This window comes from Accipiter gentilis, chromosome 15, assembly GCF_929443795.1.
Source record: "Accipiter gentilis chromosome 15, bAccGen1.1, whole genome shotgun sequence".
NCBI lineage: Eukaryota > Metazoa > Chordata > Aves > Accipitriformes > Accipitridae > Astur > Astur gentilis.
This window is the reverse complement of record NC_064894.1, coordinates 1,518,425-1,545,434: the sequence shown is the minus strand read 5'-3', so window position 1 is coordinate 1,545,434 and position 27,010 is coordinate 1,518,425. Positions and strand designations below refer to the sequence as shown.

General features: G+C 40.0%; 1 protein-coding gene across 15 annotated transcripts in view; it reads right to left on the bottom strand.

Annotated features, from left to right (window-relative positions):
• The window catches only part of PHF3 (PHD finger protein 3), a 50,018-nt gene extending 24,929 nt beyond the window's left edge, over window positions 1-25,089 (bottom strand). Inside the window, exons 1-6 of one of the 15 annotated variants that reach the window (XM_049818213.1) lie at window positions 24,953-25,089; window positions 24,108-24,351; window positions 23,797-23,885; window positions 17,364-17,632; window positions 7,025-7,186; window positions 3,963-5,787 (exon numbers count right to left, since the gene is read on the bottom strand). In XM_049818213.1, the coding sequence (XP_049674170.1) occupies window positions 3,963-5,787; window positions 7,025-7,186; window positions 17,364-17,632; window positions 23,797-23,885; window positions 24,108-24,164 (2,402 nt within the window). In that variant the 5' untranslated portion in view covers window positions 24,165-24,351; window positions 24,953-25,089. Of the gene's footprint in view, window positions 1-3,962; window positions 5,788-7,024; window positions 7,187-7,446; window positions 7,521-7,742; window positions 7,899-9,385; window positions 9,410-17,363; window positions 17,633-18,409; window positions 23,769-23,796; window positions 23,886-24,107; window positions 24,558-24,952 lie in introns of those variants that run through there. The other 14 variants (XM_049818220.1, XM_049818212.1, XM_049818214.1 and 11 more) reach the window with 14 other exon arrangements.
• Between the last annotated feature and the right edge of the window lie 1,921 nt (window positions 25,090-27,010).

Sequence of the window (27,010 nt, the reverse complement as noted above, 5' to 3'; positions counted from 1 at the left end):
ACAGCAGAAGGATGCATACAAGAAGAAATCTTACATTAGCAGATTTCTCAATGTCTGCAGAGCTACCATCCTTGTCTAGCTCTATGCCAAGAAATTAAGTATTATTTTTTTCTTCAACTGTCTTTAAAGATCTTCAATCTGTCTACAGGGAAATCAACTATTGTTTGTGACAAAGCTTAATATTTTCAGCATCACTTGAACTCATTAAGAAGTTGAGGTAGTAACTTCAGTCTCTAACATTTTTCTATGTGATATGCATATCCATACACATACACATTTCACCTATAGATAAAGGAATGAAAATTTATGTGTTTGATTTATGTTATTAGCTGATGAGAAAACATCTGTCAGCAATATGGGAACACAACGGCAAAGTCTAATGTTGAAAGCAATACTATAGTGAGTAAGAACAATAATTCAAACTTTGCACTGGAAAAAAAAGTTTCAGATGTGCTGAAAAATTAGTAAGTACAAGAAGTTACACCATAATTATCTGACTTGCCCAGAAACATAGGGTTTAGATTCCGTATGAAATTATTTCAGTTATGTTGCAAAGGTAAATCTCTGAATGGGGATCAACACAATACATCAAGCAAACAGACTAAAACAGTTTAGTCCTAAAGCCAAACATTGACCACCCACTCGCTGGGTAATGAAGATATACAAAACAGCTGTGTTGGTTCCAGCTTATAAGCATCAAGACCAGTTGAAAACAGACCATGAATAGTCATTGTTCAAAGCTCAGGTGCCAAAGAATGACAATCTATTAACAGAAAAAAAACAGGCATGCCTCTTACAAAGCAAGACACATTATAACTTGTAAACTTTTTTGATCATGCAAGTCACGTGTTTTTAGAAAAGGATTCCTTCCTTCTCAGCCAAATCCACGGTATCACCTGCAGTGCACGGTTAAGCACACTTTGAGTTTGCATGCAGCAAATTATCACATGTATTTCTAAAGATATAAATTGACTCCATTTGTCAGGTGCCGATTCTGAAATAAAACTGTTCTTCTAGCAGGCACAGTAAGATTACCTCTGGGGCTGGGAAAGGCCTACACGAGCATCTCCCTTTGGGGATTCTGTACACAAACAAAGCTGATGAAACTACCTCCATACATTATCTTCAACCTGAATCAATTTTCCAAGCTTAGTATTACATTAACAACAGGTTAGTGGCTTTGCATTTATTGTAGGGAATACAAAAAGGTTCAAGTGACTATTTTGCAGCCTGAATTCCAGATGTGTTTCATTAACATGATGTGCTGCAAGGCTCTTATGCACATTATTTCCCACCTGGGGGCTGGTACTGCAGTTCAACTTCTTTTTCTACAAGTAATTTGTACCACAGCATTGATAAAAATTTCCAAAGTTTAAGTAATGATAAAGCAGGATATGAAAACACATGTTGTTTCAGATCTTAGCTCTGCCTTTGATATTTGGTGAACTTACTGTCATTTCACAATATTTGAGTCTCCTGTACAATGAACAGGGGGAAAAAAAAAAAGGAAACAGGCTGACCAGCTAGGCTGTTACAAAAGGAAACAAAAATTCCTTGAAAAGCAATCCACAAAGCAAATTAAAAAAACCTTATCACTACAGTCAATTTCAATAGTTTTGATGTTCTTCCAAGTGATAAAAGTGAAATTTATCATGTTAAGCTTTTTTTTTCTTTTGCACTGTACTGAAAATGTTTTCTTGCACCAATAATTAAACAAGTACAAAATGCCAAGGCACTCAAGATAGGAGTTTTGCTTCCTCTTGAATCTTAATGACATCAAGTGAATCTGAAAGATTTTATTTTTTATTTGTAGCATACAACTACAAAAGTAATTTGAACAAATTAAAAGTTCATTTTTTAGAATAGTGGTAATAAAAAGTGCTGGACTGACAGTCTTAAGTCTTCTGTTGTTAAGCAAGGGGCTCAATACTGCTAGGTTCCTCACTCCACTAGCATGTCTCAGTTACATTCTAGATACAAAAATTCCATATTTGTGTACTAAATATCTTTCTACATTTAGCCAGTCTGATCTTTTCCCACTGAAACTGCTGGTTGTGTCAACAGTTTTGTAACACAGACATACTAAAAAAAAAAGAAAAAGTCTTAAGACTGGCATTACAAAGTTGAGGGTATCAGCAATCACCATCTGTGGCACGGTTCTAGCAGCAGAAAGAGCTGGCAACGCAAAATTGGTTTGTTGCATTTAATCCTGTATCAAGGCATAGTATGTATATCTTCTCTAGCATTACTTTGACTTCATAAACTAAAATAAGCAGATTTAGTTCTGCCTCACTGCAGTATCTTCCCAATACACTGGTTAGATCCACTTAGTATTAAAAATCAAGACTTTCGGAATTTTAACAAGATATTCAGAACAAGAAAACCCATAGAATGCTTCAAAAGTTAGCAAACATGCAAAGAAAAACGGTACAAGTTCAACTCAAAACTGAATTTTTAACACATATCAAGCAGTTTAAACCCCAAATATGCATATTTTGCTTTAAAAATATCCACAGAAGCATTTTCATATCATGAAGCAGCCTTTCTGAATTTAAATACTTTACTGAAATGCAGGCTACCCATGTACTTCTTCCATTGTGGTAATACACGAGTTGATAAAAAACTAATTAAATGCAAGCTGCATAAAATTAAACAGTATTACAGAGGCACAAATGGTAAAGGGACAGTACTAACAATAAAAGGATTTTAAAAACAAACAAACAAACAAAAAGAAAACAAACAAAAAGAAAACAAAACCACACACAGAACTAAGTTTGAGTACCCCTTCAATGAGCCAATTCTCACCAACCAGGTAGGGCAAACCTAGCATTAAAAGACTTTTGATAGGCTACATTAATGCAATTACTATAGCTGCACAATAAATGAATTTTATGTATTTGTTTTTCAAATATATTTGTTTTCCAAATATAATAAGTCAATAAAACTCACAAGGGCTCTTCTTAGATACAAATGAATGCTATAAAAACCTCAGGCATCAAAGGTTAATTGCTCCATATTTCACTCTGATATATGGAGTTCTAAAGCACACTCACTGAAAATTACTATTAAAAGTTTCTCTCACACAGGCAAAGGACTAATCAGAAACGTCTTCAATTTGAAATGGGGGGTGGGAGGGAAGGGGGGACTAGCATGTAGAACTGCAACTACAAAAAAATATTTCAATATTAAATCCAGAAAATAAGAAGTGGTAATAAAGGAATTCTTATTCTTAGATTGGTAGTTCATTAGAGGAACCCAATGGCCTTTTTCAGTTCACTTACAGTGTAGAAGAATAACTGTTGTCACAGAGGGACGTTACCAACTTCAGATGCAACTTCATTATTAGGTTTAGTTAAAGGCAATTTCAGATATGCCCACATGGAAGTTTTATAGGGTTTTTTTAGGACTGATGTTCTTCCTACCCTCCCCCAACTACTTCAATACTCCTGTTACACGAAAGCCTCACAGCAATGATTATACAAATTGAAAAAAACCTCTGAATCTCTATTGGAATCACACTTCTACCAGATAGAAGTCACATGTAAACATCTATTTGATTTTTTTTGGTTGATGGTGATCCTTCAACTTAAGGGGTCTCTGGAAAGAAGGAAATGATAATATGGAACACAGGCATCTTATTTCTTTTCTATGAAAAAAAAGTCAAGTTTAAAGTACGTATTTTAAACAGCATAGCAGAATCACACACTTATCAAAAGTACTCATACAATAAAATATTTCTAGTAAAAGTTTTTGGCCAAACTAGTTTCTAATGCTCTATTTAAAAGACACAAAAAAAAAAGTGTGTGAGTGCTAAGGAAATTAGCTGACAGTATAACAGGCAGGCTTCCATTGTAAGGCTATGCCTTTTTGCTTTGGGACCAGCGGTATGAAACATTTGATAAGAGAGGAAAAGAATTATCTTCTGAGACCAATAAATTCTTCAGACACAAAGCCACACACACCTGTTGCCATGTGGCTTTTTGCAAAAGCCACACTGCTTGTTGGGCACCCAAACATATTTGCTTTCACTAGCAGAAGTATGTTCCAAGCCTTCCCGTTTAACAGTTGAAATGTTATCTGGAATGAACAACGGAGGTTCATCAAGTGAAAGACTTTTGCTACTTCTTCTCTGTCGAGGTTGGAGATTCTTATCAATTCTTTTTGATTTGTTTTTTTCTTTATCATCCTCCTTCAGATGTTCTACAACAGGGGGATCTTTTGTCTCTGCCTCTTCCTTTGTGGAGCTGTTTGTTTTTAGCACAGTTGCAAGCTGGTGTTTCTGACCCTGGGGGGCTTGCTTCTGACCAAGATTTGAAACATGCCCTGATAATGAGTGCATGGAGTGGTGAGTATCTTTAGAACAACTTTGATGAGTAGGAGATTTCTCACTTGCTCTTTGAATTGATGACTTCTGAACTTGCCCAGAAGCCTGGACTCGGGGTATTTTCTTCAGCATTGTATTGGTCTGCTTTTTTACAGTTATCCCTGGAACACAGCTCTTTGCTTTCAGACCCAGATCGGACTGTTTCTTCCTAATTTTGACTGGGTTATTTGGATGCTGATGACTCTCTTGCTCATCCGCATTCCGCTTCAGACTTGCTGAAGATGGACTGTGAAGACCTGAAACAGTAAGACCAGCTCTTGTTCTTGAACGCATTATTTCCTGTTGCACTGTACCTGATTTCTGTCGAGTACCTGCAGTCAGATTTTGCTTATCCTGTATTAAAGATTTACTATGCCGGGGCCTAACATTCTTTTCACATTTTGATGACATGCTAATTTGTTTATCATCCTCTTGAAATTTTGATGCCTCAGGGCCTTCTACTTTAGTACCGCCGATCTGCTGCTGTACATTTGGGCTTGTTTGGTCAGGAACAGTGTTTTCTGAAATGCTATTTCCTGGGTCAGTGTAAGTAAACTCTTTGCTTTTCAAGTCTTTATTATCAAACTCTGTACTGTCCAATAGTTTCTCGGATGAAGTTACAGTTTTCTCCACTCCCTGGTCATCATCTACAGGCTCTGTTATGCATTCCTTTACTGACAATGTATTTTCATCAGGAACTTCCACATTGTGGGAACCTAAACTACAATCAACCCCCTCTTCTACAGAGCTGGGCAAACTTGAAAAGGTCTTACAAATTTCACTTGCATTCACGCAAGCACTAGATGGATCATTAGCTTTTCCAGTTACCCCACTTTGATCATGCTCTTCTGTTTTCTTCTCCAATTCCTCTGTTTTATTTTCAGTCTTTTCTTCCAAAGAAGTTTCAGAGCCCATTGAGTCAATCACATCATTTGCTTCATTTTTAACTGCAGTAATTTCAGTATCTGCAGACACCGAACAAACTGACTCAATGTTCCCAGATTCAGTCTTCGTTGCAACCTCTGTTATTTCCTTTGTTTCTCCAGGAGAAGGAGAACAGGCTTCTGTTAAATTAGCACAACTTAACTCTTGGGATGTTTCCTCAACTTTTGCCAGCTCAAGGGTTTCAGACTTTATTTCATTCACCTCTTCGGGACCAGGAAGACATTTTGTATTACTTTGGGATGCTGTTGCTGCTGCTGCAGTTCCTTCTATCTGTCCTGATCGTCTTGTACTACGCCTAACTTCTTTAGGCTGCTCTTTCAAGGGTGCAGCAACATCTCCCTCTTTAGCTGGACTTTTTTCTTGTTTCTGTCCGGTTTTTGGAGCAGATCCACTTTTTACAGATGATTTCTTGGTATTAACAAGAGGTGCAACATTCGAACGCTTGGCTAGTGTGCTCTGTCGCAAACTCCGTACTGGTTCTAGGAAGGGAAAAAGAAAATGTCTTAGCTATACTGCATCCTGTTTTTTGCAAAGACAAGACTTACCTAGAATAGGAACTGATGTAGCCTGATTTAGCTTACTGGACACAAAGTGAACTTAAAACTTAGTGGTTTACTAAACTGAAAGGAAAAAAAACAACCAACACAAAAAACCCCGAATAAAAACCCCAAACACCACCACCCCCCACCCCACCCCACCCCCCAGCTGTCTACTTTGAAAAGTTATAAATTACTTGCATTTCAATTTTACACTGCTGCAGTTTGGATGTAAAAACTCCTTATTCTAATGGCTATGAAAGTTCTAAGTAGTATATACAAAACAGAAGTGATGACAAAAAGACAATCAAAACCCACTCTACTTTTCTTCCACTCAACAACTTCTACCTCAAGAAAAAAATCACACAAGTTATATTGTGGTTAGAAGTATAGCTGTGAAGTTTACAAAGCTTTTAGAGAACACAGTATATGAACCTGAGAGCCAGTCACATTCTCACTTGACATCTCTTACATATTCTAAACAAGAAAACATTCCAGTGCCTTTTTAAAAAGCATATTCACCAGCTTTGTACCACAGGCTCTTATTTAAATTCTAACTTACCTCTTAAGTAATTTTATCTTTTTAACTCAGCCTACTCTACTAGCAGGAAAAAGCAGAGCTGTCAATAACTCCACCAGTTCAACAAGATAGAAGAAACCTAACCACAATCAATTAGCTACCACACAGAATTTAAATATTTGATTACAATACTTCTGCTGATTTAGATATTTTGATGAAAGACTTTATGACTGCAATTATTATAACCTAGTTTAAAACAAAAAGAAAATACACAAATGAAAATAAATAGAATTAAAATTTTAATTGGAAATAAAGAGACATGCTAACCTAATATTCCATGCAAATACAACACGCTTTTGTTGGTGAAGAACCACAGTCCTAATCTGATGCAGGTGAAAGGATTAAAATCTCAAAAATTAGTTTAAGGACCACAGGCCATAAGGAAGACATAAAATATTTATCAAAGAGGAATTCAAACTGAGTAGTACCCTACAGATACTGACTCTAGCTGCAGTGTATAAAAAAGGAAGTGTCTGTACTTGAATTCACACAACCAAATAGCAAAGCTTTACTTTCAATTTATAAATGTTGGGTGGGATGGGATTATAAAAATCTAATGGACTTCAAATGTGCAAACACACATATCTATTGAATGATCACCTTGTGCCATTAAACGTGGTGATTTTCTTGGCGATGTGATTGACGGTTCTTCGCAACGGCTCCTCAAATTCCTGTTAGGTAAAACAAGCTCATCGTCCTCAATGGTGTCGTTACCACTCTCTTTAACTCCTTCTTCATCCATAATATCATCAAGACCAATAACTGGAAAAAACAAACAAACAAGAAAGAGCATAAAACTTAAAATGATCAAAAAATGTTTCAGCTGTAATGCTGAGCAAAGACAGGGGAAGAGACAGGGGAAAATAAATAAATTGGCTATCTAAAAAAAAACCAAGGGGGGGGGAAATGAAGAAAAGCAAGACAGAAAATTCCCATGTGAGGCAGTTTCAGTGTAGAAGAAGCTATCACCCAAAGCTTAAAATGTCTGTGGATAAGTCCTTATAGCTTTTTGGTGGACTCACATTTTTATTGTTTTTTTGCCACAGGAAGGTCCCCAGTCTTAGAGGATCAGCTGTCCCTCACTGTCCCTTCCCACCTAAGAAAAAGTGAAGAAAGGTAAACAGCAGAAAGAGCTGATCCAGAAGTGCAAAGAGTTTAAAATCACAGTTTTCTCACAGGATACCATTTTAAAACTCAAAGTCCCACCCACATCACGCATCTGCAACCCCGTTTTAGAAGAGCATTGAGTGCAGTATGCACTAATCTCCCAGGAGAGTCAGAGAACATTGTCTTTGTCGAACTCCTATCCTCCACTAACCTGAGAAGGATCCCAGAGGTTGCTCCTGAAAATAGGTTTCCTAAGAGGCAGTCAGGCCACTGTACCAGCCATTCTCCTCACTTTCTCTAAGTCTGGCTCTGCAATGGTAGCCTCTCCTATCCCAAGATCCTACATGTGATTACTGAATCCTGGTCCCTGTGGGATGTGAAATTTTTGAGATCAAGCCAAATACCCAAGTGACTTTACAGAACTTGTAGGAGAGTCTGACAAATACAACACAGACTCTAAACAACCAAGTATGCCTATTTTTCACTATTCAGACACCCACCTAGAAGCATTTTCAAGATAAACTAACGCATATGACAGAAATAAGGTATCTAAAAATTTCTAACAACTGCTTACTTAAAACTGATTTAAATTAATAAATTTATCTTAGAAATCAAAATAAGCAAGAAGTTAATAGAAATTTAAAATTGTTAGAATTTTTAGACTGTCTCAGAACATCTGTCAATTCCTGCTCTGATAAGCAGGATGCTCTGTCTGATGATCTGTCTAATGTTACTGCAACTTAAAAAAATAATGCTCTCGTGAAGGCACTACAATAATGAGCACACTTTTAGAATAACAAAAATTGGAAGTTGTAAAACTGCTAAAGCAAAGTCAAACAGTGATGAATAATCAAGTCTATCAAGACTGTAACTCAATCCACAATCACCTGTCATGAATAATTAAGAAAAAACCCACAACCAAACAACCTGTTAATTGTAAAGTTCAAATATTAGAAAGATTTTAAACAGCCTCTTAAGGAAGGCTGACCTTGGCACCAGGTAATCAGCACTCTGGACCTCCGTAATTATACGGCCACCAGGAGCTGAAAGCTTGGAGTTTCTTGAGCTATCAATTTATTGTTACTCATTTTATTTCAACCATAATTTTTAGCTACTGCATCGTATATATCAGTTTACAGGAAAAGTGTGTTTCTGGAAATTACTGGCAGCTTTTGCTTTCCAATCCACAGAGCCCCCTTTATGCCTGTGCACATGTACATATATACACAGACATCACACACAAGCTGCAGAGGACTGATAATACCAGTCTTACTCTACTCATCCAAACGTTCCTTAATCACTTATTTGCTATAAGCTACATACTGGGAAAAAGGACACACTGGCAGAAAGATGACATTGTAACTGCTCTGTTAGACTTTATTTTCCCTTAAACATCTAATACTGGCCATTGTCCAAAATGGAAAACTAAACGAGATGGACCCTCACCCTAACTCTGGCTGCTCATTCTCGTGTTCTCAAAGACTATGTCCTCCCAACAGCTCTGCACTTCGGTGTTTGCGTTCTCATTAAAGAGTGCTCCTATGAAACGTGGAAGTGGTATTCGGGACAGGCTGTGACAAAGGAGACTCCTTTCAGATCCTCTTCTGTTTCTTCAGTGTGGAACTAAGCCACTAAGGTACTGAAGACAACATGACAAATAAAAACTACTTGGACAACTTCTGAAACAGCTCTGGAGCAGATTTCAGGGCTGCCATTAGAGCTTCAGGTTTTACAATGTTCTTGCTCAAGTCATTGAATTTACACACCCTCCTTTATTAATACCAAAAGGGACACATTCAGTCTACTATTGACAGACAGTTTGAAATATCAGAATTAAAGTATTTTCATACTTACAAGACTCTGTGCTGTAGCTTTAATTTTACAGAGGAATTTGAAGCACAGAATCTTGCTAATTTCAAACCACCTGAGCTATAACTCGGCTAGTACAGCCCCATGAGGCCCCCGGATGAGGAGCATTCGACACAGACCCTGCTGGGAAGAGAAAAAGTGACAGAGAATAGTAACAGATACAGAGGGGACTAGGAAATTAAATTATGAAATAGAAGTGGAGGTAGAGAAACAGCATTGGGAGAAGTAAACCAACAAAAGCAAAACCAGACAGAACTAAAAAGAAAGAGATATAGATGATCTTAGTAATAAATATCTAAAGATTATCTCCGTAACAAATACAGAAATAAAGACAGAAGGATTAAAAGATAAAAGAAAGGAAAAAATAAAGAAATAAAACCACATCTGAATAGAAAATGTTGTACACCAGGGTACAACTGAACAAGCTGCAAATAAGGAAAATACAAGTCACGTTCAACATGTTCACACTGGAAGAGGCATCACTGGCCTTCAACTTAATATTTTGAGTCTCTCCATTACTTCTGTTTAAATTCCCAAAATACTGTGCTGTGCTACTGACTCATTTTTATATATATTATACAATAATAGAATAACATACAGTAAAAGTAGCTTACTTGCAAATTTAAAGTAAAATTTTCCATGCATTAAAACAAAAGCATGACCATTTTTTAGTTCTTCAGCAATGTAGAACTGAGGAAAACAAGCCTTACTTGCTGGAGGAAGGAGAAGAAAATACCCATAAAATCACCATCAAAATCTTTGAAATTTATAAATCTTTATTTTTATTACCATAAGTTTTCCCTTGATTATCTTCAGCCAAAATTAGACAGAAATATTCAGGTTTTTGACACATTGGTCAAAGTAAATCTCAAGTGTAGAAATAAATTTATTTTCTGTAGATGGTAGCCCTAATTTTCTTTTGCTTAGCTAACCACACGGAACAGAACTCCACTGTTGTTGCTGCTTTGTGTTGTTCTAAATGTTACATCCACCTGAATCACACTAACAGCAGGACTAAGCAAGTCCACGGCAGATTCCATATTTTAATTCTACAAGCATCACAAATTAGATGGAAATGGTTGGATGTTTTAAAATTTCTACTATATATGTGGATGATAATGTAAAAACCTAACATTATGCTTCAATGAAAAGTACAGTAACAGTCTATAGCTCTAACCAACACATCTTTAGGTAAGCCTTAAGAAGAGCTAATAAACTCTAGTAAAACAATGAAACATTATATATTGATACTGAAAAAAATCACTGTCTCGAGATTGTAAATGAAGATGGTATATTTTATATGAAAACCTTCTTCCTATTGACATTTGTGATGCATATGTTCAAGAAACAGAATTAAAAATGCTGTTTTAGGAAAAAAAAATATATATTTTCAAGAGAAATGAGGTCACTGATGATGTAACTTGCATAAGAAAACACCAAAGTCCAACAGTTTTACCAAAGTTTTCCTGTAAGCCTGTAACCTGTTTAACTGAGAATTTGCCTGCAAGTACCTTGTACTGACTGCCCAGTGCAAGAAAAGAATCGCAGTAGTACCATGTGAAATACTAACTGAACATTTACTCCCATTCTCCATTAACCTCTAAATTGTAAAAAGGGATTTTTCCTGTCTTTAGAATAAAAGCATCTGAAAATCAATTAGGATTAATAAACTTAATACAGCATGTATCTTGACAGAGGACTGAATCCCTATTTTTAAAAAAGATGGGAGTTATGTTACAGGGCTACTGATTTAAAGATTATTTAGCCACAAGAGCCTGCTATTTTGGAAATAAAGAGTAGTAAAGCACAAATTTCAACAACAAAGTTAAAACACAGCATCAAACCAAGCACTTTAAATCAAATTAAGTTATTTCATTAAGAAGAGAGCCCTTAGATGAGCTGTGTGATTTGTAAATACGTGAACTGCCTTGCAAATCCTATCACAGATCCAACCTCTCTCCATCCATAAAACTGATCCAAAGGAATAGATAACTAAAGCCTTCAGGAGGACCTAAAATGGGGAAAACTGGTAGTTTGTTACCTACAAACAGAAAAGTATGCAAACCAAACATTCTCCAGGTTCTCAATAAAATACCAACATAGTAAATTTAAATTTTATGCAGGAAAGTTACTACCTTGATCACAAGACACTGTACAACTGTTCACATGGACAGCGTGGAGGAAGGCAGGCATGAAGAGGTAACAAAACTGAGAGAAATTACTAGACCCAATTTTGGGTTGCAGTCTGAAGGTTACATTCAAAATTACTTCATATGCAGGAGGAAAAACACACATACATTTAGCTTTAGTGAAAAGAGCCTGAAATGGCTAACACAGCCAGACAGGACACTAGCTAAAGGAAAGAAGTATTTGTAGTCAGAACAACTGGGTTGGCTCCAAAGATGCAATAGGTGATCGCAATTTTAGCCGAGGTAATGCTGCTTTTAACAGTACTCATGAAAACACAGGATAAAACTAGAAAGAACAGACAGCACTTGGGGGAAACACTTTCCCAGCAGCAATCCAGAGGGACAGGAAAAAAAGGGCAATTAAAAAGATGTCCCTAACAGTCTTTGTACAGTCTTATAGGGTCAGTCTTCCTCACCATTTATGAGAAAAACCTGATTCAATAAACATATCCATAAACTAAACCGGTTAAAAGTCTGATTTTATCATGAAATCTAGAAATGTCTCCAGATAATAAGCCATTCAAATTCCATTCCCTCTATTACACGTATGATGAATCAAACTGCCCCAGTAAATGACACCCTGAAAAGCTATAGAATTTGTGATAGCTGAGAAATACCAATTTAGGATGAATGCTTGTTACTTAGTTTGCTAGCATGCAACTGGTCTGACCTGCTATGCTTGCAAGCTTATAAAAATTAGTGGATAAGCTTCCAGCCTGTCTTCCAGCAAGAAATAACAGAACAAAACAGAAAACCTATCACTAGGGTACCATACAAAGTTGAAAAAAGATGTTGCTCTCAAGAGTTATGTCATATCCTAAACTTCACAGTTTCCACTCCTGATCAAGGAATTGCTCAGAAAGGAGAAAAAAAAACCAACCAAACCAAAACCAAACCACCAAAATAAAACAAAAAAACACTGCCCTAAAATTACTCATCCACACCCACCCACACCACCCAAACATTAGAGACACCCAAGAGCTGTTCTGCATGACCTACCCTCCTGTGTTGGTTGCTCAGATCTTGGAAGAACAGTCACCTGACCACATGGATGAACAGAAGCAATGAGACACCTAAAACATGATATGGGACACTTCCATTTGTTTCAAGAACTTGGGTTTCATTTAATTCTCAGAAGCCTCATTTTGTCAAATTCTGTCCTTTAACTTGAAGAGAACAGCTGTATCAACTTCCACTATCAACACTAGGTCTTTCTGCTAATACCGACTTCAGGACAGTAAATGGCCTCCATTACTGCTAAGCTCCAACGAGCTGCAGTGAACAGCAAGATCTGTGGATTGCTTGTACCTTGATTCACTGAAATAACAGAAAACTTCCTAACGGTGCTGTAAGAACAGCCATCTGCTCAGTCTAACTCCACAAACCAGCAGCCCAACTACATCTTTACAGTTTAGCAGTCACTCTTCACAAACGCATCCTACAAGGATTTCAGCATAATGTCTGTTAATTTGACCCATATCCTTCCCAGCTCATGAGAGGGTCATAAAGAGTTACTTCCACCTCTGCTCAAAGCCACTACCAGGATCACCTCCAAAGAATCCTGTCTTCTCAAAACATGTAACTGTCCAATCACAGCTGAACAAGACAACCCCATTCTACTACTCAGTGGCAATTCCAGAGCAAGCTCACAGAGGAGACAGAGACCAACAACGGATCTAACTGAAGAAACCATTTAGATCCAGCACAAACGGGATTCAGGCCAAGACATGAACATGAGACTGCTTTACTGCCACTAATGCAGTTCTTCCTATCAATAGACAGGCCACAAACATCCATTCTCATGCTCCTTGCTATTTGTCATAGTTGTCACCAGGACTGCTGACTGTGAGATGCTCAGCACAGGAAAGACATGGATGGACCTGTTGGAGCAGGTCCAGAGAAGGGACACAAAAATGATCAGAGGGCTGGAGCACCCCTCCTATGAAGACAGGCTGAGACAGTTGGGGCTGTTCAGCCTGGAGAAGAGAAGGCTCCGGGAAGACCTTATTGTGGCATTTCGATACTTAAAGGGGGCTTATAAGAAAGATGGGGACAAACTTTTAGTAGGGTCTGTTGCGACAGGACAAGGGGTAATGGTTTTAAACTAAAAGAGGGTAGATTTAGACTGGATATAAGGAAGAAATTTTTTACAGTGCCCCCATTGTAAACACTGGAACAGGTTGCCCAGAGAGGTGGTAGATGCCCCATCCCTGGAAGTGTTCAAGGCCAGGTTAGACAGGGCTCTGAGCAACCTGATCGAGTTGAAGGGCTTGGACTAGATGACCTTTAAAGGTCCCTTCCAACCCAAACCATTCTGACTCTATGCTACCAGCCTTCCCAAGAGAAGCATTTATAATCCAGCTTACAAAACTTGCATTTTCTGGGTAGATGTCTCTAATGAGCAGTGATTAGAAATCAAACTTCAACTCACAAAAATCCATGCATTTGTGTTACAGACAAGTACTTGAACTGTTTAAAGGACATACAACCAACTGCTGCCAGTACTCATCACGTACAGTCAGATAACTGGTAACTCACCATTAAAGGAGCTTAACATTAACAAAAAGCTTAGCTCATGGTGAATGATGTGCAATATAAACCCTAAAGCTGAGCAAGACAGATGCAATGTTGATGAGTAATAAGTTTGGATTAGGCCTGTAAATACCACCCAACAAGAACTATGTCAATGCAGCAGTAAGAAAAAGAGCAGAAAACAAACCCATACTCAAAACCAACTTAAGAGCAAGAGAGAAGGGATTCTTAGACAAAAAGACCTGATCTCCCAAGCAAAGCAAAGAAAATGTTGTCACGGTCCTTAGAAATTTGGTATGTGGGTAAGCAGGCCTGAAACAAGCCTTCTCAAAGCTTCTGCCACTCACACGTACTCATGTTCACATATAAAATTTCATATTTAGAACATGGTACAAGTTCTTTGGGTTGAAGGCATATAAAGATAGTACCTTGTTTTGTGCATATGTTTACAAATACTCTTGAATTCTGCTCACACCAGGCTTTCAAAGAAGTATTAGTGAGCCATGCCTTCTGCTCCTCCCTTTTATCCATGAGACCCAGTACCATTTTAGCCAAATCACCTCCTCAGTCCAGCTATTTTAACCTTTATCTCTTCAGCTTGCTTGCAGCAACCAAATAAGCTGTAGCATGAAATCTTCAACACTTTAAAAACTGGACAGAACAGAGTACATTCCAGTTATTCGTGGAGCAGCAAGCATGACAAATCTGTCCTTTGCTGGCCCTCTGAACTAATTTCCACAAGCATTTTGCTCCTTCTATTAAACTGTTCCATGGTCTAGGCATGGGTTATGCAAAATACTGTTTCAAGGTCTAAAATAAATTGTGGTAAATAAATCTGTGCTTCTGGAAAAAATTTACTCTCTTTTCTTCAGGAATGAAATCAAGATTGTAAGGAACACCACCATCTACCATTTCAGTATTTCCTAGGTCTTGCCCTGCTTAACATAAATAGATAATAACAAATGTACCTAAACCTAGTAAAACCTTACTGAAAATACATTTTTCTAGGTACACTCCTAACCCTAGTGAAAGGTTGAAGAAGAGCCAATAATCAAACATTCTGTTACCATACTGCTTAACGCACTAGAGAATAAATTCATAGTGAGATTCTACATAGAGTGGGGAAAAAAGAACTGCAAGTATCAGAATACAGCAAACTATCATTCTGTATGACACGCCAATGGTGTCGTGGCTCTAAGGATGCAAGTAAGGCAAGTTTTCTTGCAAGAGTTATGCTTTTTTCTTTCTTTTAGACAAACTGATGTTGGCATAGAGATGAGCTTTCACGCATACCGTCTGGAAAAAGCAGCCTTTGTACGGGTAGTTCTTACCAAGGGTACTATCATCTTGCACAACTGCATTCTTACCAGCAGACCACGTAAGCTGCGTTAGATCACCAAAAGTCTCAGACAGATCATATAAATCATGAGCTATACAAATACTCAAGGAAGAAAGACAAGCAAAGAAACTTTGCTTCAAACCAATAATCATTATTCTCAACCAAAAAAACTGTAAATACGTACTACAGTCCTACCATCTCAGAATAAGGACAGTTTTTATCAAGACCTACAAAGAACAAGCAAAAGCAAGAACATTTCATGTCCTTTTGGTTACCTACTACATTAATTCCAAATTGCATGTTTTAATTTACTTACTGAAATATCACTCTGCTCTTGCTTTCAGATTTAAAACCAAAACATTAAATTCATGAACTCAGCATAAATCAAACCAGTTTTGATTCCCTTAGTCTGCAGACAGCCTGAAATAGTAGCCCCCAAGTAAATTAGTTAGCTCACTTATTTTAAGGGACCTTAAAAATTTAATTGTGATTATTTAAGTATCAATAGTATTAATCATTGCACTGCTGATCACTTCTAGGAGAAATACATGCCAGAAAGCCCCCCAAAGTCTCCGCATAGTTTCCAAAATATCTAGCTGTACCCTGCGAGTTAATTCAAAAGATTTTAAATGCAGTATAGGTTGACTGGAGGATGCACAGGATGCAGTGTGAAACAAGAATCTGCATCACTGTTTTACTGGAAGGAAATAAAAAATTTAGAGAGGAGGAATTTGGTGTACTTGTGTACGTTGTACAGTCTTATGCACACTAGGAGTGATACAATTTTGTTTGGTGGGTTACAGACAAAATGTATAAGCATACGGACTACAGCAGGAATAAACGAAAACATTAAGGATGGCCTCAGATAATGTTCTACTTAAGTAGTAAAAAGATCAAATATCTTGTTTTGGCTTTGTAGCTCACTTTTTCATTGCCTCAGTCAATATCATCTTTGATTTACAGTTTTCCATATTGTAATAACACTTAATTTAGTGAAGGTGAGAATTTAGTCTGTTAGTAGAAACAATATACATATTATATCAGGAAATTACCAAGATTTTCAGAAACAGTTCATAGAAGTTAGTAGAAAAAAATTCAATGTTGATATAATCAAAGTTATGTGCAGTAATCTACAACACTTTTCAATAATGAACCTAAAATATTTTTTTAAACTTCCAGTCCAATAAAAAAACCCAAACTATTAAGCATAGAGTATAATTTTGTCTCTTACACTAAATTCAGTGTAACTATTCCAACTATTCATCAATACAAATAATTTTAGGGACTGGATCACCCTTTTTCATATTTTTTTTTTTACTTTCCAAAACTACACCAGAACTCCCAAGATTATTTTTATTTAAAACTTTGCTCTAAATTGGTTCCAAATCAGGTGTTTCCAAACAGTAAAAAAAGAATTGTATTATCATTCCAGGGTTTTGTTTGAAGCCAAACAAAGCAAAACACACAGAATCCGGTGTCAGCTCAGTACTAGAAGGCCTAGCACTAACAGAATAACCCCAAGGTCAGAGCAGTAATTTGCACAACTCTCATGCTCCTACTGCTAACCCAGAATTGCTACATTTTTTGAAGACAACTAGCAACTTCACTGATCAGGCACAGTACTTACACTAAACAAATCACAACTTTAATTGGGAATAATTTACACGTAGTCAAAACAAAGCCTAAATTACTTCTGATCCAGATTAGGAGCCTTCCTCTATTGTCACGCAACAAAGTTAAGAAGAATTGCACATATTTTACATGCCAGGCATGTAAGCAGCGCAACAAAAAGGGCAGGAAGGAGACAGAAATCCCAAATTAGTATTTCTACATTATGAAAAAGGGTTGGTACTAGAGTATAACTGTATTTTAAATTGTAATCTTAAAAAATTGTAAGATTTACCTGTTGAACAAGGCATCTGGAAATTGGGATCATTGCTATCCAAAACAGGCAAACAGAACTGGGCACTTGCAGATCCTAGCATAGGATCCTTATCGCTGAGCATGTTCTTCAGCGAATCCTCTAAGACATTTTGACTTGCACTAAAATCCTCACAGACTTCATTCTCCAGGGTGGATCCTAGAAATAGGGCATCATCTAAGTGTTCAGTAGGAATTAAATGGTTAAATGTATCAACTATATCCATGAAGACTCCTGTGTGTCTTTCAGCCCTATAGAAAGACAAGAAAAATACCATAAGAAAATAAGCTACAAATTGTAAAACACCTAAGAAACCAGCAAATTGTTTTGGCTGTTGTGTTTTATAAAGAATGCTTAAGGTCTTTTAGAATTGTAACAACAATTAAAAAAAAAATCTGCTTATGGCTTAGTATGGCCCACTGCATGTCTAAAAATCAATTCTCTAACTGATTATTTGTAAAAGAAATCCCATGCTAAGTTAATATAAACTCCGCTATCAGCATCAGAGTGCTGCCGCTTCTACAGAGTGCATATAACAAGGGTGACTAAAACACCTCCTTTCTAAAATTTGTTTAAACCTTAACCAACCCAAGGGGGGCGGGACTCCAGAGGGAGGGGGAAATCGAGAACAAGCGAACCTGGTTAGCAGCACTGTGAGCGCACATCTTCACCTTTAAACGTAAAAATGTGAGGGAGGTCAGCTTCCCCTAACACCAATGGAGCTGAGAAGGCTCAGGAGCCTGCCGTACTAGGCCCAAAATTGAGAAGGGCTGTATTTCCGTACATAGAGGAACTACCAAGTACTTCACAGCAAGTAACTATTTTTAAGCAGCAAGGCCTTATCTCTATTATTTTTCATCTATCATTACACTGCAAAAAATTACAGAAATTTTATATGAAAATCTGACCTTAATCAAGTACATGAGAATTCTGAGCTGGCTTCAAAAGGGCCAGGAGCCCTTTAGAAACTTCAGTTTTGAAGAAGTTTACCTAAAACTTAAGGAACGGTATTCAAAGATGGCACTCACATTTTATGAGAAGGGATTCCGTATTTTCTAGACCAGTTTTTTGTGATATAGCAGAAATGGAACTACTGCAGCAGAGATTCAACTAATAAGAATGTGTAACTACACAACAGAATGGAAAAAAAAAAGTCAGCAAAATGTTTCTTCAGCAATTTAGCATAAGCATATACTTAGAATGGAGAGAGGTAATTATAATAAATACGGCCACGGAGGCAAGGAAAAGGTAGTGCAGTAGTGTCTGGCTTAATCTGGCACACAGGAAAGTCTGGGAGACCAGTTTTGGCACACACAAAGCTGTTCAAGCTTTTGGAAAGAGAAAAAGGACATTCTCTCCCACTCCTTCCTTCATCCTCCTCCTTCTCCTGCACAGTAGACAGGATTTTTTTTTTTTTTTAATGAATGCATTAATTAAAGGAAAAGTGAGATTTAGAGTTTGTAGTGCTTGAATGACTTCTAGATCCCTATTCCAGCAACCTGCCACTAAATAAATCCAGTACCTGCCCACGCTTACCAGAACAGGAAGTGTGCTTCCTTATACACATTAATAGGACATTTCTGTTTTAGCAACCAACACAGAAAATCCGTGCACATGTAAGAGCTCTGCTACAATTTCAACCCTGTTTATGTAATTTATTTAATTTCACAAATTTACAAAAATGGCAGGTGAGCATGAAAAATGTTTTGTTTTTTTAAAAAATGTCTGTCTTTTTTCCTTCTCCCGTAGGGCAGCTCAGAAGAAAACAACGGTCAGGTATGGCACTATGTCTTTGCAGAGCATGGTGTCTTTACAGTATCCATACACTAACCATGACAAAACAGTCTAACACAAAACATCCTCCTGACCAAACAGCCAGCAGGAAGGAAAGTCAGGCCAAACCAGGTGCATTAAGTAGGTAACAGTCTTATAGTAGCAAGTATGTTATAATTTGAAAGCTCCCTCACAAAAAAACGGACTATTTTTATCAAGCAATGCAGTGCATCTACATATACACCATGCCAACTAGCACCTATAGCAGTCCACATTTGTTTCGCAGTTGTCAAAATAATTTCCAAATATGACAATTAAAAAAAAAGCATCAAACTAACGGAGGAAGTGCTGTGCTGCTCTATGTAACCTATTTTTATCATGCCATGTAGTTACAACAATCTGATACTATACAGTATAAACTACAAGAGCTGTGATGGCTCAAAGTAAGAAAATAATTATAAATGCCCCAATCCAGTACTTTAAAACACCTTCCTATAATCACAGGGTTTTTTCCATATTAGCATCAACCAAGCACAAGAGTAACAGACACAGGATAAAACGATGATGAACCCCGACACTAACAAGTGCCAATGACACTGCAATAGAACACCTGTGAACTACCGTAAGAAACCTTTTGTACCGAAAATTAAAGAGTGGCTGGGCCTTTGAACACATTTACAATAATTTTTTTTTTCTGGCTAGGAGGGGAACATTTATATAACTGTTACCAAACATTGCTGTTACCAAAGCAGTGCTGACCACTTCATTAAGAGCAGTGTTAAGTTGCAAAGCTCGAGCAGAATGTCAGCTCTTGCTACAAAAATCACTGTTGACAGAAATTAACCTCTGTCTTCCATAATGTGGCAAAAAAAGAATACCGACAGTTTTGCAAGACTACCGTGTAGCTATTCAGAACACTAAAGGCACTGCAAAATAACTAACTGCCAAAGCAACTATACGTGCAATGGCCACAGCCACCTTCAATGACTCCTAAATAGCTATTAGAGAAAATTCAAGAGGAATTTTATTGAAAGCTTTATTTCTGGAGCATGAGTCTATGATCAAGTACAAGTTCTACCCAAATTTTGCATCAAAAAGTCATTGTAAGGATATAAACAAAGTGGTTTTGCATAAAAATCCTACCACCACAAAAATCTAAGATCAAAGAACTTGTTCTACGATTTTTAATATAGAGAGGTTATCCCAGTAAAGTACATGAAATCAAAACCTTGCTTTACCTGGCTCAAGAAACCACTGTTCAGTTCTTTGCGTAACTTGTACAGTACCAAGTTTAGAAAATTACTTCTAGCATACCAAGTTTACAAAATTGTTTCTAGCATTACTAGATTAACTATCACATGAAAGATACATTTCTTGCTAGACAGCCAATTGTTAGAAACAGTTGCTACCAAAAAAAAAAATTTCTTCTCTTACACAATGCCTAAAGCACATGGATTTTGAACGGTTTATATTGCACTTGAAACACGTGGAAACCAGGAAAAACAGCCAGAGGTATAGGTAAAAACACAGTTAACTTTTTCATGGTCACTTATTTCCAAAGATAACTCTTAACAGCTCTGAGGAGGAATGTATTGTTCCCCTGGAACACAGCTGCGTCCTCCCCTTGAACCCTAAAGGCCAATGGCTTGGCATCACTCACAGCAGAAGTACACATACCAAGCGTACTCCCGTCGCGCAATAATTCGAAAGCGTTTTCCCACTGGGTAGTTAATCAGAAGCAACAGAATACGAAAAGTCTCATGTATGGAGAACCAGCAAGAGGAGGAGCGTTCGCGAAGGAGGCAAAGGAGGGAATGACAGAAGAGGATGTCCCAGCCATGTTCAGCCTGGCCAGACGTGAAACATCTCCCACCTGCTGGCTCCTGGAGGACCAGGGCACGTACGGAGACTGCTACAGCGCAGCAAGATACTGGAGTGTGAGTGCAATGAGATCTGACTGTCAAGAAAAGCTAAAGGTAGACATAGCATTCTGCTCGATTCCTTAAATAAAGTACATTTCTCTTACGCTTTTGAGACTGATTTGTTTCAGTCAGCCCCCAGCCCCTGACCCCACAACAACAGGTACTCATAGAAGTAACCCACCAACCATAATCTTTCATTGTTAAGTGATCCATCTCTAAAAATAACCCTGTTGAAGAGAAAAAGCATGTCAGTTAAACATGACTTCCAGAATTTCTTCCACATTATGTTTACCATAAAATCTCTTGATGCTCTCAGCATCATTTTCTTTTTTGGTCTGAGTCTTCCAGCTTAAAAAACTCATTTCTTCAGTTGTTGAATTAGTTTAATTGTTAGGTAAGTCATAATATTGCCTCCAATCCCAACAAATACCGGTATGAAATAAACATGCTGTAGGATCTGGTACGGCAGATTTTTATCTTGTCCCCATTTACTACTTTTTCATTACATCTCTAGCAGCTCTAAATGACTTTCCAAAATTAAAATAGGCAGAATGATCACTTGCTAAGGAAAGAAACTGAGCTATCAAACAAGCATATTCTTTCCTTTCAAACTAGTCTTAGAGGGGAAGGAAGACTAATATCTGGACAAGAGACAGTGTACATCTTTAAGGTTTCTCATTGCTTAGTCTATCCGTGGAAGAGGCAAAAATTTACTTCAGGACCTGTTGTATTATTTTCTTATCACAACAGAGCAAAACAGTTTAGTGGCGATAGCCAACTGCATCGGCATGCCTCTACGATCTATCTACCTAAAATCCACCTCAAGCAGAGATGATCACAAATTGTATATACCACTAGAAATCTTGAGTGTTTCTTAGCTGACGTACAGGCCAAGCATACTTTGTCTTTGACTGCGTTTTAAATTAGGTCTCCTTTTAACATCAGGTATGTGCAAGTGTTTGATTTTCCAGCTATATATTTGGACTTCCGTTAGATGCGTTTGTCTTGATTTTTTATTATTTTCCTTTACATACATTTTATTCGGTTTTAACAGTATTCCTACACCATTTATTTTACTAAGCAAAAGTTAGGTTTCACACTTTTAAATAACATTCACTGCAATTACTTTCTTTCCTCCCCTCTCTGCCCACAGGGTGACTTTCATGTATTAGTTTACATTTTAAACTTGGCTTTCATATATTAGCTTATATTTTAAACTTAAGAACATAAAAGATAAGCTCCTGTATGTTTAATGATTGTTAGTTTTAAAAGAAATCCAGTTTATCAAAGTCCTCAGAAGGCAGACTTCAGAAAAATAAAATATTTCTACAAAGAAATTAACAACAACAACAAAAAAATGCCTAAATTGGGAACAAAGTGGGGGGAAATCTGAAGGAACCTAACCATAGAAAGGAAAAAAGCTCACACTGCTTATTTAGGATACTCAAAATCCTAGATGTTGAAGATCCTATCTACTTCATTGACCTACCTGAATCAGCGAGTCTGAAGCTGCTGAAGATAGGATAGTATCATTACAACTCCTTCCATTTCATTTACGTGCCTTTCTGAACAGCGTCTGTTGCTTCCAACTCACTGAATCTGTCTGTCCAGTGCTTTTAAAAGCCTTTGTATAGCCAGTTATTGACTGGACTATGATGGAAACATTGCAACACTCAAAATATGAGACTTGGTCTCCTCCTGTCCTGTAAACACCTACCTTCAGCTTACACACGCCAAATGACTGAGAGCAAGGACTAGTCATAACAACAGTAACAGACTCCATTAAAAAAATCCGTATTATATTTATTTCTTCAAGTAGTAGTAATAAACGCTGGTCAGAAAAGTATACCAAAGGAACAGAGCCATTTGGATGAATAGCACCTTAGATGCCAAAATAAATGGGAAAAGCTGACTCAGCAGTGTCACAGAGGAATCAAATAATAAGTAGCAATAACTGACAGAAACTTCTCAGCAAAAGAGGGAAACTGCACCTTAATTGACATGAAATGAACTAACAACACAGGCAGTTAAAAAAAAAAAAATCCCTCACCTGAGTCTCTCAGTAACTCCTGTACCTAAAAAGAGCACTCAAGGTACCGAATGTCTATCTTTGCTCACTGGAGCTGTGATGTTGGACCACCCCATGTGTTCACTGATACCTCAACAGCTACAACCCACCTACTAATCAGTGTTGCCTCATAAGCGCTGATGCTGAGCACAGGCAGGTTTTACTACCATCCTCCCCTTTCCTCCTATACAAAACTTTAAAGTTTAAGGTCACGAGCACCTAACTGAAAATTAATGCTAAGTTGCCATGTGTCCGTGTTTTAAGCACTAGAAGCCGCATTTATGCTTACAAAGTTTATGGAAATTACAGCAGCAAAAGCCAGAACTGAGACTCGGGTCCTCTGTAGTAACAGATTTTGGCCAACAGAGCTCACAGTCTAAACACGTCATGGGATGAAATGGAAATCAATACCAGCGACAGCGCATCAGCAGCAGAGTCGGTAAGAAAACCTCAACTTTACAACTCTCACGCCAACGCGCTTCCTACTCTGGTTCACATCGGCTCAAATCGCATCATCTAGGGCAGCCTTCAAGAATTAAATTAACCAACAAACCACTTTTGACAGGACAAGCAATTTGATTTTACGAGCATCAGGATCTCCCTCGCAGCGTGTCCCGAATCTTAACAGATTAATTTCTTAAGCAGAACAAACCGTGAATTAGTGGTGTTAAAGAGGTGCCACGCGTTTACCATCCTTGCATTTAGTCCTACAGTATTTCCACGCTTCAGCGACGTTAGCATCTGTTTTCATGAAAGCAAACGTACAGAGATTACACAATGGATCAACAGCTACATTACAGACACCACCACCACCACCACCACCACGACAATCTGCACGGTACGACTGTTGTCGTCCCACGTTCCCGTCTCCCCTTCCTGGCTTTTACGCTTCGTTCTGCGGGCTATTTCTACTCCCTCAGCCTACGCCGCGCAGAGCGCTCTTCTTCCGAGCCCTCGCCTCACCTCACGGCTACAACAGGCCTCCGCTGCGCAAGCCGTACCAGAAAGCACACTCGCCATCACGTGAGCGACGGCTCTTCCGCAGCCTCGTAGCTATTAATTATCTGCGTTGCGGGAGCAAGCGCAACGCGCGGGGACGTTGCCTCAGAAAGAGCACCTCGTCCAAGAGCAGGGTCTGGAAAAACCAGCAGGCCGCCGAACCCCCCCGGGGACCGCCTTTTTCCTCCCGCACTCCCTACAGCGGGTCCTATAATAGACAAGAGTTAAGCACAGGCATTGTTGATGATGCTAAGCTGCAGAGACGGGAGGAGGAGCCCGGAGCAGGTCAGACCAATAGCAGGGAGAACAGCAGGCTCTAAATTGGCGTTTCTTCCTCGGGGTTCGTGTGGGGCAAGAAGGCAGCGGCGGCTCAAGAGGCGGGCAGGGCCGGGCGCTGCCAGAGAAGGGGCAGCCCCGAGCGGAGGCGGCGCGGGAGGGCGGAAGGCCGGCAGCGCCAGCGCGGCTGCGGGCGGCGAGCCCCCGCCGCTCGGAGGCTCCGGCGAGGCCGGGCCCGGGCCGCAGCGGAGCGGAGCGGCCGGGTCTCGCCCGGGGAGCGCCCCGGGCCCGCGGCCAGGCCCGCCGGCCGCCTCCGCGCCCAGCCCGCGCCGCCGGCGGAAGCTAGGCCGCGTCCCACCCGGGCTGGGCCCCGCCGCCAGGCCGCGGCTCCGCCGCCGCCACAGGCCCGGCCCGGCCCGGCCCGGCTGCCAAGGCAGAGCGAGGCCGCGCAACGCGGCGGGCCCCCGCCCCTCCCGCCCCCCCGCCTTCCTTGCCCCCTCGAGCCCGCCGCGGCCTCGGCGGCGGTCACTCACCCCGCTCCGCCGCCCAAGCGCTGCCCCGGACCGGCGGAGGAAGGAGGCGGCGGCGGCGGCCGCGCCGAGGGGCGAGAGGGCGGCGCGGACTTCCCCCTCGGCTCGGCTCGGCGGTGCGCGGCCGCGTGCCCGCTGCCCCGTAGGCGCGCCCCCGCGGCGTCAGGCGAGCGGCGCCGCGCCGGGCCCGGCCGCTCACGTGACGGCGCTGTTTACGGAGCGGGAGGGGAAGCGGGGGGGGGGGGGGGGGGAAGAGAGGAAGGAGCCGCCGCACTGCGCAGGCGCAGCGGCGGGCTGTGGCGGTCCGGCCGCGTCCCGCCGAGCGAAGCGGGACGGGGCCGCCGTGCCCGGCCCCGCCGGCCTCCCCTTGCCTGAAAGAGCAGGAACAGCCCCCGGGGGGACGGGCGGCCGCCTCGGCGCGGCCTGGTCGCACAGAAGCCGGTTGCGGGTCCCTTCTTCGCTTCCCGCCCGGAGCGTTCCTCCGCTCACGCAGCTCCTGTGAGGAGAGGCCCGCCGGCCCCGGGAGGAGCCGCGTCTCCCTCCCGGCCGTGCCCCTCTGAGGAAAGGAGGCCCTGCCCGACGGCGGGAGCGGTGCTGGAGGGTCAGTGGCGTAGGCCGAGTTTCGGGCTGAAGGCGCCCCAAAACGGGTTTATGGACGTTGTTTCTAAAAATCAAATGCAGAGTTCTCTCCCGAGTGGCGGTGCATTAACGCTGCCATTACAGACTCCTCATCTTCCGCAAGCAAATGTAAACCTTTTATGATGTTGGGGCAAAAAGAAGAACACCCGCTGAAACAGATTGTTCTTCCTTCTGTTTCTTTTTCTCAGTTCCGAGTCTCTGAGGTAACGTGTTCTCTAGGGCCTCCCGGGGTGCCATAAAGGCCAAAATACATCAAATAATTCTCTTGCTACTATCACAGTAAGAAAGGAGGCTTCAAACTGAGGACGTGGTAGCACAGTGACATTTGCAGCTCCTACACGAGGTAGTCGCAACAAGATGGTAATGCCTTTGAAGCAGAGCACAGTTTTTAACACACTCTAAATTTTTTCCTTCTGTCCTTTTCCAGTCACCTTCATGCAAATCACCACAAGTTTGGGTTTTTTTCCAATTGTTTTCTTGTGCTTTCCCAATCTCAGAAATTCTCTCTCCTTTCCAAGGCAAGCATCTTTTAAAAAAACACATTGCCTTCTTAAGATGGCACAGAACTGAGCCACTGTGCTGGTTGCGCTAATTTCTTCAAAGGCTCTTTAGGCACCGTGTTTCAACAAGGTGCTAAACCTCCGATACATTGTCGAGATTATACTAAGAAATGAAATTACTGTCCGAATTGAAATTCAGTTAAACACATTTGCATCGTACAAATTTTCTGGCATTCATCCCTTTTGATCTCATTACTCGACACAAGCGGCAGGCAAAGCGCTGCTAGTAATCAGATCGTTGTTCATCGCCCTATTCTGTTCTTTACTCTTTGAAACACCACCTAACTCCAGCGACCCATCTCGGTTTGGTAGTTTGTATACTTCTCCTTTGCCATCACCCATCCTGTGCCAGTCCCGTTACAGTCACAACTGCCTGTCACCTACATAGTGAACTTGCCCACCTGTAGCACCTATGTTGCGATTTAACATTGGAAAAAGAAAAAGAAAACACCACAGTGGACAATTTAATAGATATTGCAGAGACCTTTGTATACAATGACAGATCAGCTGTACGCAATCACAACTCCGCCATCTCCATCTTTCCTAGTCTTTTTTTTATCATGCCGTCCCTTTAGACGTGAGCTACTTGGTCATAGTCCAGATCTTGCAAGTTGTTTCCACTGGAAAGCAACCTATTTATTTTCAGGAAACAGCCTACTAGTGCCCTGAACACAAGAGAAAGCAGCAGCAGAAGGCAGTTTCGTTGCTTATAGTTCCAAGCCTCTTCAGCCACAACTCTTTCCAAGGGGTTCCTGAACTATTTTCCTTACAGTCTTCCCGTGCCCTTCCATGCTTTTTTCTAATAGGTGTTTTTGAAAATACGCTATATACAGTCAGACATCGTACTTGTCTTAAACATGGC